Source organism: Magnolia sinica, chromosome 5 (genome assembly GCF_029962835.1).
Source record: "Magnolia sinica isolate HGM2019 chromosome 5, MsV1, whole genome shotgun sequence".
Taxonomy (NCBI): domain Eukaryota; kingdom Viridiplantae; phylum Streptophyta; class Magnoliopsida; order Magnoliales; family Magnoliaceae; genus Magnolia; species Magnolia sinica.
In genome coordinates this window covers 13,013,990-13,028,067 of record NC_080577.1, presented here as the reverse complement: position 1 = coordinate 13,028,067, position 14,078 = coordinate 13,013,990, and the positions used below count along the sequence as shown (strand labels likewise).

At 37.7% G+C, this 14,078-nt stretch overlaps 1 protein-coding gene across 1 annotated transcript in view; it reads right to left on the bottom strand.

Moving 5' to 3' along the window:
- The window catches only part of LOC131246947 (uncharacterized), a 168,106-nt gene that overhangs the window by 108,495 nt on the left and 45,533 nt on the right, over positions 1 to 14,078 (bottom strand). Inside the window, exons 23-26 of the mRNA XM_058247407.1 lie at positions 13,830 to 14,067; positions 11,027 to 11,177; positions 10,319 to 10,714; positions 5,300 to 5,344 (exon numbers count right to left, since the gene is read on the bottom strand). Of these exons, the coding sequence (XP_058103390.1) occupies positions 5,300 to 5,344; positions 10,319 to 10,714; positions 11,027 to 11,177; positions 13,830 to 14,067 (830 nt within the window). The remainder of the gene's footprint in view (positions 1 to 5,299; positions 5,345 to 10,318; positions 10,715 to 11,026; positions 11,178 to 13,829; positions 14,068 to 14,078) is intronic.

Sequence of the window (14,078 nt, the reverse complement as noted above, 5' to 3'; positions counted from 1 at the left end):
ATATATATATATATATATATATAGAGTCATGCTCCCCTGCGCACCTATGCACGTGCACACCTTTGCACACGTGTCATGGGTGTCTAATCTGAACGATCCATGTGATGCGGAATCCCATGAAACCCCTTGTGACAAATTTTTACCTTGATCTAAAATTCTGGTGGGCCATAGCAAAGAGAAATGCAAATCAAGGGAGGAAACTGTTTTCATTTTTCATGGCCCATCAAAGTCTTAGATCAAAGTAAAACTTGGTCCCGGGAGGTTTCGCAAGGTGCTGCTTCACATGAACAGTTCAGATTTTGGATCCACATCACGTATGATAGGTTCTCAAAAAAGTTCGTATGTAGTACGTACGAACTGGTTCGCAGGTGAGCGTTTCCGCGTGTGTATATATATATATATATATATATATATATATAGGTCGAGCTATGTGGGCTCACCACGATGTGTGTCGAACATCTACCCCATTAGTCAGATGCACCATTCCATGTTGGGCAATGGACATAAAAATCAAGTCAATTCATGACTTTAGTGAGCCACACCACATACAATGGTTGAGAGGGGTTACCCTCTCATTAAAACATTTATAGTCATTTATTGTGCCTACTGAGAAGTGGTTCATAAATCCAGACCATCCACTGTGTGTGTCCCACTTGGATGAGGGGTTAGACCAAGTTTCATCCATATCCAAAACTCAGATGGGCCTCACCAAGTGCTTTGATATGTTTTAGGCATGTCTCCACATGGTTTTAGCTGGTATGGCTCACCTGATTTCCGTATACTGTTGATTTTTGGGATATCTCATAACCTAAAAGGGACCCATCAAATGTACGGTGTTGATTTTTGACACACATCACGGTGGGGCCCACACAGATCGACCCCATGGGAAGTTCCCATGAGGTCGACCTCATAGTACCATTTCCCACACACGTGTATATAGTCGATAACCTGTCGTAAAAGTTATGTGGGCCCACCGTGATGTGTTTTTGTAATCCAATCCGACCACCGGTCATGTGACTCAATTTTAAGCACATGTGTAAGAAACCATCCCCATCCATGATTCAGGTGGATCACACTATTGGAAACAGTATCCACGTGTGCAACATACCACCGCCAAAGATTCGACGGCTAGAATCTAACAGCCCAGAGCTACTTTTTGGTTAGTCAATCCGCAGGAATACGTCGCTTTCACATCCACTAATCAGACGGCTAGGATCACTCAAGCTATAAAGGACAAGTCATGTCGTGAGAGCTAAATCACCCTGCCACGCCGTGGAGAGAGGGAGAGGGCTCAACCATTTTACACCTTATCATCTCCAACAGTATTAGATCATTTAATGAAAATCGTATTAAGCACATAGACTTAGGCCCCGTTTGTTCAATCTGAAGACTAAAGATCGAATCTGAAATCTGAAGCCTGAATTTAAAATCTAAAGCGTGAATTTGAAACCTGAATTTAATAAAACGTGATTGGAAATGTTTTACATTATAAAGAAATTATTGTTTATTAAATGAAAATAAAATTATTATATTTAATTCAAATAAACTAAAATACTTAATAAAAAAACTTAAATATCATCATAAGGCCCTCAATTCCTCTTAGTGAGAAGATTGTCACTATACGTTGTATAAGATTGAACACCAGTGGCAACAAAACCTTCAAATAAGGCCCACCTTATATTTATATGCTATCCAAACTATTATAAGGTTATTTCCAATTGGATGAAGTGAAAACATATTGATCCAAAACTTCCGGTGGCCTATTTAAGTTTATTTTCCATCCAATATGTTCATAAGGTCACAAATACTAGTATGAAGAGGGAAAAAAATAAAAATCACATTGATTCAAAACTTTTGTGACCCCAAAAAGGGTTTCAATGGTAGACGTTCAATCCCCTGTTGCTTTTTACAACTTATTTTTTGTCTTAAGCTTTAATACGAGCTCGCCAAATGGATGGATGGTTTGGATACAATATATACCTTATGATGGGACTCATAGAACTTGCCGACGTCGATACAACAGCTATATATCTGGTGTGAGGTACTCCAACCCATCCGCATCCTACTTGGACGCGGATTAGCTACTGACAGGTTGAATAGCGAGATGGTGAACTGGTGTATGTGCATGTGTTAAAAAAAAAAAAAAAGATTGAATAGCGAGATTCGCTACCGAAGTGACGTCATCAAGTTCCATGGCCCACTATGATGTATGTGGGCCCACTATGATGTATGTGCTTTATCTACACCGTCTATCTATTTAGAGATTTAATTTTAGAGCATGAGTTAAAGAATGAGGCAGATCTAAATATGTAGTTGACCCCACCACAAAAAATAGTGGCGAGATTGATGCTTACCGTTGAAACCTTCCTAAGGATCACCATGATTTTTATTTGAAATCCAACCTGTTCACAAGTTAACACAGACATGAAAGAAGGGAAAAAACAAATATCAGCTTGATCAAAAACTTTTGTGACCTATATAAGTTTTTAATGGTGGGCGTCACTCTCCTCACTGTTTACTGTGGTGACATCCACTGGAGCTTTGGATTTGACTCATTGTTTGGATCTTTATCTAAAATTATATTTCCAAATGGATGGACAACGTGAATACAAAAAATACATCATGATGGGGCCCACATAACTTGGTGACTTAACTTTAGTAAGTGAGTCTCGCTACTCAACCTGTCAGTATCCAATCCACGTCCGCGGAAACAGATTGGCTTCTCCCTTGCCACCAGCCAATGGCTGATGGTCGGTGCTATGTGGGCCCCACCATGATGTATGTGTTTTATCCATGCCGTCCATTTATGTTTCTAAATCATTTTATGGTATGAGACCAAAAATGAGGTATATCCTAAGCTCAAGTGGACCACATTACAAGAAAACATTGTTGAATGAATGTCGACCATTAAAAACTTTTTGGGGGCCATAAAAGTTTTGGATCAAGTTGATCTTTGTTTTTTTTTTTTTTTTCCATTCATCTACGTCTATATGACCTAATCAACAAATTGGATGTCAAATAAACAGTACATTGGGCCTTAGGAGAATTTTAATGGTGGATATCCAATCACTATTGTTTTCCCTTGGTATGGCCCACATGAGATTTATATTCCTCTCATTTTTGGTATCAAGCCCTAAAATGATTTTTTAAAATGGATGAATGGAATGGATGAAACACATATATCATGGTGGGGTATAATGAAATTTGAAAGGTTAAAAGTTGATTTTGTATTGCGCAAACAATTTAAAGAGAAAAAATTGTCATGGCAACTTGGAAAGGGGTAATTTTGAAAGTAAAAATTTTTGTTTAATGAAAACTTCACTGAGCGCATTCCGCATTCACCATTAAGTCAGAAACCACTTAGCGCTTTCCTTCTTCCATGTTAACCACACATTAACAAACACCACTAAACACGGAATATTTTCCCAATTCTATGTTAAGTGCAAAAATTCAACGTTAACAAACAGGCCCTAACTTTACTATCTCTATTGTATATCAGGGCAGTGCGAGTTACTTCCCATGTTTACGTGAAGCAAGGAGGGAAAATAAATATAAAAGGGAGAGATTTTAAAGCCAGTTTGGAACGATGGATTAGGTGATATGGAATTTTATTTGGTCCCATGCAAATTTTATTTGTTGTTTGGAAACGACACAAAGGATTGGATTAACATCATCGTATCATCAATCTCAACCCTATATACTACAGATTTCTCGTGGATTATCCATGCCCTGTATTAATACATGTGTTTTATTCATACTTTGTTCACATGCGCCCTTTACCCATCACATTTGAGTTGTACATGTGTATAGTTGACCCCCATCAGTTATAAATCTAATCACTTGATTACAATTCTATAGTCCACGAAGCACATTCATTAAATATAATATTTTTTTAAAAGGAAGAATTTGATTCTAAATATGAGATTGAACCATCAAAATACAATGGTATTTCCAGACTTACAATCATTGTGCAATATTGATTAACTGGATTAAATGGTATGTAATTGCATTAGATGGAATTAACACCATTATTGTATAATAATTGCATGTTTGGAAATATCACGGTATTTTCCTCATCCAATCCCACATTTGAGATTTGTTATGGGTAAACATGGACTGGCTAAAGAGAAGAGGTCAGCTCGAACATTTTTGCAAAACACGAGGTCAGCCAGCATTGGTCATGACCAATAAACTCCACAATGGCCAAGGAAGAGAGGTCGGCCACCTACTACCTCTAAGTCAGGTTGGTAGACTACCCTTACGAAAGGTCGACAGATCACACCCAAGTCAGGTCCGCAGACTACCTCCAAGAAAGGTCGATAGACTACACCTAAGATAGGTTGGCAGACTACATCCAGATTAGGTTGGCAAACTACTCCCAGAAAAGGTCAGCAGACTACCCCTATGAAAGGTCGGCAGTCAGGTTAGCCAAAACCACCTCAGCCTCCTACTGCACATATCCAGTGATTTCAAATAATAAGATCTCATCTAAGAAAGATCCGCCCAAGATCTTTGGAAGATATCCGTAATACGCACGGGATCCTAAGATTTTCGTCAAGGATCTCGGGAGATTTCTCCACGCGTTCAGGATCCGAATCCCTCTACAATACGTCCTTACTAAATAGGGAGATCTCCTCTACGCGACTACCTCTTCTTAATTATAAATAAGAGCATCTTTAATGGTAAAAGGTATGCAGAATCTCTCACCCAAAATCCCTCAATACTATAAGACCCAGATTCCTAGCCTGACTTTGGCATCGGAGGGTCCCCTGCTCTAGTTAGGGTTTCATTTGTCTTATTCCTATGCAGGTACTCGAAGGCCTTAAGAGGGTGGAATATATTTTTGCATTAACATGATCAAATTCCTTTCTTAGGAAATACATTATATTAAGTGAGTCTGCGTTTGGTGGGCCATGAAATTGTAATAATTGGACCACATTTTACTACTCACATGTACACATATGGAACATGAATGCCCTGCATAAAGGGCATATATGGATGGATACCATAAATCTATGCATTAACATGGGACTCACAGATGTAGTGAATTTTGATATTCCAAAACTCCTACACTATTTATTAGTAGCTCTTGATGATAAAATACATGGATTAATTTAACCATTTTCCTCATTTTCAAACAACTAATGAAATTTGCACTGGACCGAAAAAAAGAAGAGAGGCAGAGAAAAAGATGGGGTTGCATAGACTCTGGTTGCGGCTCATTCGAGTTCCTTAGACCCTATTTGGACACACAAGGAAAGCTGTATTTGCATTTAAATTCGTAATTAATGCAATTTACCAGCAAATCGTCCATGACATCCGCAACAGTTGGCAAAAAATGAACCTGTTTGGAAAAAAACATGGAAATTGTGTATGGAAAGTACAAACCGATGTTTGGACAAAAGCAGGTAAAATGACAAAATGTGACCATTACAAAAAATGAACCTGTGTTTGTCGACAATCTAATGCTTTCACTTGAAACCACTTATTCAATCTCATTGTATTCTTGGATTTCCCTTGATTTTGTAACCTTCATTGCTGGCGCTGTGTGACCCAGATGAAAATGCAAATTTCCCAACTCTTTCACAAACACGGTTACTAGAACAGTAATATTGCAATTTCAACTACTTACGCCTGTAATTACTCATCCAAACAGGCCTTTTCTTTTTTTCTTTTTCTTTTTTTAAATTTTTTTTTATTAAAGACACCACATTGATAGTATATTGACTGATCGGACCAGATCGTGATAGTCACTTCCCACGACAACTCCAAACCATCCACCCAATTCAAGCCGTCCAACTCAATAAAATTCAGTTCATGTCCATAAGACCTTGTCCAAGTCAATCGGATTTGATCCAAACCCACCCAAGACCTAATCCAAGCAAACCAAAACTAAATTTTAGGCTACTAACCAAAAATAACAAAAGCAGAAATCTAATTTCCGCTTTCAGTCGTTAACATTGAAACCTCGACGTGTCCCCCTGTAATCAACGGCCGACTTCCAGAGTGTCGACAATGAGTTAAAAGTCAGAAGAAGAGACACGAAACCTTATGATATCAGTTTTTTTTTTTTTTTTTTTTCTAATTTATCCGATCTTTACCTTCTTATCATACACCTTTTTGTTGGGGTTATGCTGAGGTATAGCTTTTCAATTCTTAGGCATTTTAGAGATTGGATGTACTGGCTAAGTGCCAAGGGAGAAATGTAGTCTAGTGAATCTTAATGCAATGCCTAAGCTATGGCCATAAAAGTATCAAGACTTACCTTTGTTCTTTATTGATGACCATCTTGTGAGGGGACTGACTTGGTGTCATGATGAACAATCTTTACCATTGGGCCCGGCATTGTGTTGGGATGCATTTGCCCTTCCCTACACGTGTGTGTAAGAGAGAGAGAGCCATGTACAATCCACATAGTTGGATCTTTGGTCACCCAAATTAGCAAGATTATGATTGCAAGTTTCTAAACTGGGAGATCTATAATGTCCAAGATAGAATGATACTTTATATTTACATTAGCTCTATTCATATCCTTATACCTTAGGATATATGGGCTGAGATGGCTTGATAGTAGGTGCTTGGATTCACTTTATAGGTCATTGCATGATTATTAAAAGTTGGTGATACTTGCTATCTTCATCAAGTCCATTAAGGACAGCTTGATCCAACATAAAATCTACTAGGTTTACCCATAAACTTATATTAGTGAGCGGATCTTAAGGTTTGAACCATACATAAGATGTTTTAAAGGCTGACTAATGATCTGTATTTTCTGATTGTTTAATTAAGGTTTTTCAATTGTTAAAATTTGAGTTTTAATTGTTGATATGTTTTAAATTAAACCAGATAGACACTCAATGTCTAAAATTTAATGGTTTACACCTTCAAGTGGCATGGGATTCGCCTAAGGATGGACACCACACATGATGGAAGGAAATAGCAGGCACTTGGTGCATGCGCATGAACAGTCATATCCATAAACCTTCAAAATTTGAGATGCATTCACATACCATATCCATGATTTGCATAATGAGATTAAAAATGGATTAATGTGAGTAATAAAAAGTACAAGATATTTGTTAACTCTCAATGTAGGTTAAAAGAATTTCAGGTAGGTGATTATGAAATGGTTTGTATAAGGTCAAAATGATTTTTGCAAGGGTCCGTTAGGAAATTACAAGCCCGCAGTGCCGGTCCTCATAAGATATCAAGAAAATTGGGCTCTAATGCGTATGTTGTAGAACTTCTACCTAATATGAGTATTACCTCTACGTTCAATGTGAAAGATCTTGTGTCCTTTAAGGGCCCAATAATTTCACCCTTTAGCTCTTGTTCTGACCCTCACATTGACCCAAATAGCTTTCTTGACATGTCCCATGAACCATGACTTTTACCAGACCCTTCTTCCCAGCCTTTGTCTTCTCTATCATCCATACCAACAAAAGAGAAGGGATTGAAGATATTTTGGATGAACAAGTGATTCTCACAAGACATAAAGGTTTTCTTAAATATCTCGTTAAAACATGCCAGAGTTAGATTGTACGTGGATCACAAAGGCAGAACTTCAGAGGTTAGACCTGGATCTCTTCAAGTATCATCGTAGCTTTATTTCGTTATAGGTGAACTCTTCTTAGCCCATGGGAGTTAATGAGGATACCCGAGCACCGGTCACATTATACCAGAGGATGAGGAGAGCTTCTGTTTCTTTATGGCTAGGTTATGCATACATGTGGCTCTGTGGAGCCCAATTCAAGTGTTATCTAGTTGAAAACCCCACATGCATGATTACGCATCTTTGAAAGCCCCACACTGGGAAGATGCATGTGAGCTACTTAGTTGGACGATTCTGACCGTTAGATCATCGTCATTGGACATTTAGATTGTGGGTCACGAAATAGTTTAGTTTATTTAGTTGTTTATATACATGTTATTTTTTGTTTAGCTTATATTTTTATGAGTTTAGGGAGTTATGAACAAATTTTATTTTATTAAGCGTCTTTATTTGAAACTTTTTATTTGAGAGTGTCATTTTGTAAAAAAGTCTTTTCTGAAACTTATAAAGGCTTGGACGTCCACACCCTAGCTCATCAATGTATATATGAAAAAAGTTATTCTTTCTCTTTATTTTGAGATGAAGCAAATCTCCTATGATTGGAGCGAATTGGTGTAATGCCACGGAGTGAATCCAAGTTATCATTCTTTCTCATTCTGGTAAAATAAAAAATGTATTTCTCTCTCTTTCTTTCTAGATCTCTTTACTTCTTTCTCTAACAACAAACTATCTCCATCTCTATCATTGTTCTTCCTTCTTCCAATCCATAGACATGTAACCTAACCCGTTCCAAACTTCCATCCAACCACCCATAATTGTACACATGTACGACCATACCTGGTTGTACCCACCTATTCGTACAACCATATAGACAGACATGTACGGTTGACCGTATGATCAACCTCCCCCTCCCTTTCATCCTTTGTTTTCCCCAATTCAAACCTTTATCCCCAAAATTCCCAAATTCTAATCCTTGTTTCCTAAAACCCTAACTCTGAAAGCCTAAGTCTTAAACCCTAATTTTCAAAATCCTAATTCTCACAAACCTAATTTTGCAAAACCCTAATTCCCCATAATCCTACCTCCAAACCCTAATTTCCAAAATTTGATTCCTAAACCCTAAAGTCCTAACCCTAACCTGTCCAAATCCTCACAAACCAAGTGAACCCCTTTGAATTGAGAACAACCCCCATGTTTAGATGGAAGTCTTACCTTCCATAGATCCTGATTATTTGGTATTTTACTAGATTTATATTGCAGGACTGTCGTATGGCTTGAATTCGAACATGTTACATTGCTGATTATTTTTTTTAAAAAAAAACCTTGTGTTAGGTTGACTTTATTTCGTGCTTTAAATTATTCTAATTAATTCGTTGATGATCTCATTACATCATTCTAGACTAAGCCATCCGTCCTGCATCAAGATTTAATAATGTCCTCTTGTCTTGAGAAGAGTGTCAAAGTTTTTTCTTTTTTTCTCCACTCACATCTTTAAGCCCACGAGCCCACGGTTTGATTATTGCTTTTTCTTTTATATTACTTTGCTGCATTTTACATTTCCTCTCATATGCCTACCTGCTTGTATTCTTATCCTACTTTTTGTTTCTTTTAAGCAATAATCTAGAGCTAAAGCCCCTCGTGGTTCCAAATCTCGTAAAGTGGAGACCTTACATTTGTATGGGCAAGGAAAGGCCACGCACAAGTCATGTGGAATTCATTCAATTTAAATCAGTGATCATGACCTCGGGTTACCATGGTTCAATAACATCTAGCCTGCTGTAGATTTCAAATTTTTTTACTGGTCATAACTCCAATTTTTATTTTTTTTTCTTTCTACTGCATAATGTCGGCTGGGCTGACATTGTTCCACAATGTCTTTACATGAGATGATGTAGCAATGTATAGAGTGAAAGTCACATTGTTATCATGTTAGGCCCCATGGAGGATTTGTTGCATGATCTCCCTAATGAGATGCTTCGTGAGGTTAGATGCGGATAAGAGAAAATGTGTACAGTCTGTATGCATTAGGGGAAGTGGATAAAAACAGCTACATTTTTTAATGACATTTATCCTCTCTTGACCATTATTGCAATGATTGATTAACCGCAATGGTTAAAATGTTTAAAGCAGATGGCACTATAATAGAGATACCTATACCATATAAAGTGTGAGTAGCAATTGGACATTTTTACCCTTGCAATTAGTTTTAGGGCTTGGATATTAAAAAGACATGAGAAGACCTGTTAATTAAAGTTAATGGTACTTTAGGAACTTAAAAATGTGGTTCCAGTATGAAAGATGGGTCGGATTTCATTTGTACAAGCCAACCAATGGCTTATACTTTACCCATAACAAACCTCTAGGGCTGACTTTCTCTCCAAAACTTTAGTTGCTGATTTTCTCTGTAATTTCTCTCTTCCTTTCTCCATTAATTGTGAGGATCAAACTGAAATTGTCACCCTACAATTAGTTTTTAGGATAGTAGATATTCAATTTAAATCACTGATCATGAAATTCTGTTCAGGCAACATCTAAAAGACATCCATGCAGAAATTTCTTAAAGAACAGTAGTCAAAATCATCTATAGAGCATATCAGCACACCCGAGTTTTTTTTTTTTTCAAAAAAATGGCTTCATTCGATGCATAAAAGCTGAATTGAATTCAAACAACCTGCCGACGTTCTAGAACTACATCCGTTGGCATGTAATTTCTAGTCTAATTCATAACAAAGAAAAATGAATTGGGACTCGAGATAATTTCCTCTACTCTCTTTCATCCCAATATTGGGAATCCACATTTATTTGATAGAGATCATGGGCAGATGCAGATGAGCCAGTCCCTGCTTGATCCATCGGTGTAATTAACGTCTGGCTCGGGCTTGAACTTGAGCTCTGGTTTGGGCTCTGATGATAACGTTTACCAATAGTTATGAACTTCGAATCATCAATGGACGAACTTGGATTCTGGGTTGGAACTTGAATGGCAGTGTGACCTTCGAGCATGCTTATTACAGCAGACATGGTAGGCCTAAGTGTAGGAGATGCATTAGTGCACAAGAGTGCGACATTTAACATCGAAATCACCTCTTTTTCATTAAATTCCAAACCCAAGCTAGGATCTACAAGCTCCAATAGAGTTCCTCTCTCTTGCAGAATGTATACCTGCAGCACCAACATAACATGATATTAAGGTTGATCATTCACATGTCTGAGATCTTCCTTGATCCCTCTAAATTGTAAAAATGTAAATGACAATAACCATGAGAACAGAAGTTACTAATGGGTATCCTGCCAAATCACGCCTGGCAAGACTTCCTAGTCAACAATGTGCAATTTGCATTTTGGTCTGCACAAAAAAGTGGAATCCATATTGGGCAGGCCTCCACTTTCCTGATTTTCGAGTTTAGACTATATAATCCCAGACTTGGGAAATGGGAACTTCCAAATGTGCTTGTAGGTGGAGATCTAAATTACCCAATCCACCAGATGAATGCAATCCCCCTCTGGCACGAAACTTGTGATTCGCTTCCCACGGACTATTTCCAAAGCAACAATGCCGAAGCTGTAAACATCTGCTTTGTCTGTCAGGTAACCATGTACTGCGTACTCAGGCGCCATGTATCCGCTGCAAAATCAAGATTATTGCAAATAAAAACTTACATGGGATTGCACTGAGGCAACAGTAATCTGATGATAAACATACTCTTGCTAAACATGAGTGTTGCTCAACTTATTTTCAGATGGACACTTCCACACTGTTGTTAAGATGCTCATATTCATTCTGTTCAGGAATCAATTCTATTACATGATGATCTAGGAACCCTATTTTCATGCAGTTGATCAGGATGCTCAAGAATAAATTTCATAATTCCACAAAGAACCCAACAGTACAAAGCATGATGAATTCTCAGAGAATAAAGGGAACATTATCGAGCTGTAAATGGAAAGGATTTGACCAAGTATTTTGGATTTGAGAATGCAACAGTGTTCTTGCCTCTCAGAGCACTGTATAGTGCTCCTAGTTGTATTGGATTAGTTGATCTAGACTGTCCATTAGGTCCAGTGCATATTTGATGGGTTACCATTAAAACATCACACTGATCTAACAAATATTAACCATTTGATGAATGGCCTTAAAAATGACGGTCAATATCATTTACACAAAAATACATCCAATCAACAATTTGATTCATTCATTTGTTAGGGACCATAATGGATTGCTTATGATTGTAAAGAGTCACCTCTATTAGGCAATCATAACCATCCTATCCATGGCTTGGGAAAAAGGATGGCTACAGAAAATAAAGCCAAATTAAGGATGGATTAGATCATCCGATCAGTGTGATTTTAGCATGGTAGCTCATGACATGTGTTCTGAACTTAATGAAGAGTTCAGATCAATCTATTGGACTGCCAAAAGGAACCAATGCAATTAGGAGCATTATAACTCAGTGCTCCAAGCGCACCGGAGCATTTAGATATAAAAGTATTCTGACCCTTTAATGAGCTCCCAAAGCTTTCATTGAACTCACTAAAGAGAAGCAAGATCATTCATCTTACTATCTGAACATAGCAAATGCCCAATCTTGTCTCAAATGCCATGCATTTTCCTACGAGTTGAGTGGAATCCACCACCAAGAATTATTAACAAAATGGCATGCTTGCAGCCCATCAACTGATATTTGCATGGAATCAAGTCACAGAATGGCTTGCTTGCATCCCGTAGAGACACACACAAAGAAAAAAGAAAAAAGAGGAATATTCCAAAGGAAAGATGCACTACCTGTGTCTACCATGCAAGCTTCAAAAGCTTTACTTAACTAAGACTAGTGCTATCTTGAATATTCTAGGACTATCAGTACATGGATTAAAATATTCTATCTTGCGGAGATTTGTCTTCCTTTAGTCTCCTTTGAGTGTTCCTACTGTTCCTATGACAGGATGATTTAGAAGTTGAGATGAAAAGTCTGAACTACCTTATATCAGTTGTGACTTGCGAGAATATTTTAGACTAGTAAAACTTGCCATACCACAAAGTCAATGACCTCGACTCAACTGAGCTGGGTTTCAGCAAAAGGTTAAAAAAGCATGACTTTGCAAGTTCCATCTTGTGGAGATTTCTCTTCCTTTAGTCTCCTTTGAGTGTTCCTATGACAGGATGATTTAGAAGTTAAGATGAAAAGTCTGAACTACCTTATATCAGTTGTGACTTGTGAGAATATTTTAAACTAGTAAAACTTGCCATACCACAAAGTCAATGACCTCGACTCAACTGAGCTGGGTTTCAGCAAAACGTTAAAACAGCATGACTTTGCAAGTTCCTTCTTACTTGGGAGCGTCATTGAGTCATGTAAAAGCTCAACAAAACTCACTTTAAGTCCTTTTTATTTTTTCTTTTTTGATTAATGCAAGTCGTCTAGCTTTTGTACATAAAGAGTTGCCAAAACCCCTGGTTTATGTGTTGATGTATTCATGTTAGTATGGTCAGAGTACAAGTTATGGATTCCACAATGTAGTCTCTTGTGGTTTAATGAGTGCCAACATTTTGGCTGTTGGAGAAGGCTAAAATGTGATAAGTCAGGCACAAAATAAATTGATTTTTTTATGTCAGTCCCTAAGCCAGTTCAACTTGACATTTATCTCTATTTGATACTTGTAATACTCAGGTCGCATGTTTGACTATATTGTCATCACAAAAATCTAGGTATATTCAGGTTGGTACCAGCATGGGCCCAATTTGGTGTTGGAGATGGCTAAAATGTCAAGAGTAAAAAAGAAACCAGACACCTCATTTCCCTCGATCTGTTAACTCAACATTTATGTACTGTCAAAATTTATGGATCTCACTCAATTCGCCAGTTCAGATTGGATCTCATTGATTGAAATAAACCTATGTAATAGACTATTAAATAGCAGATGATTGTAATTAACCTATGTAATAGTCTATTACATGGCGCATGTGGGAGTTTTGTGCTCTCATTGCTGGTCCCAAGCCCAGATAAAGGAGGGTTATATCAGGTTGGCGGCCAGTATCAAACTCATGCCATCCATAACTTTCATCAAGAATCCCAGTGGAACAGAAGTCATGTAGTTTGGGAAAGGCTTAGATCATGATGATGATGATGCATGAGCTACTAGGTTTCGCCAACGTCACTTGATTGGAAAGAAAAAATAAGAAATCTACTGAATTTGCTTGTTTGGATTGGAGGATGAGTTTTATTACTGATAGTATGAAAATATGGTGAAAATGGGAGGAAAGTAAAGCATGGCAACTCACATAGTTCCAGCTATTTGAGTGCTAATATGGCTTTTCTCTCCTTCATTAAGCTTTGCCAAACCAAAGTCAGATATCTTAGGGTTCAGATCCTTATCGAGCAGCACATTAGTGGCTTTGACATCTCTATGAACAACTTTCAGTCTCGATTCTTCGTGGAGAAAAGCAAGACCTCTTGCTATTCCAACACAAATCTTGTACCTTGTAGGCCAATCAAGCTGCAATTGACATTCTTCTAGACCTATAAATCAT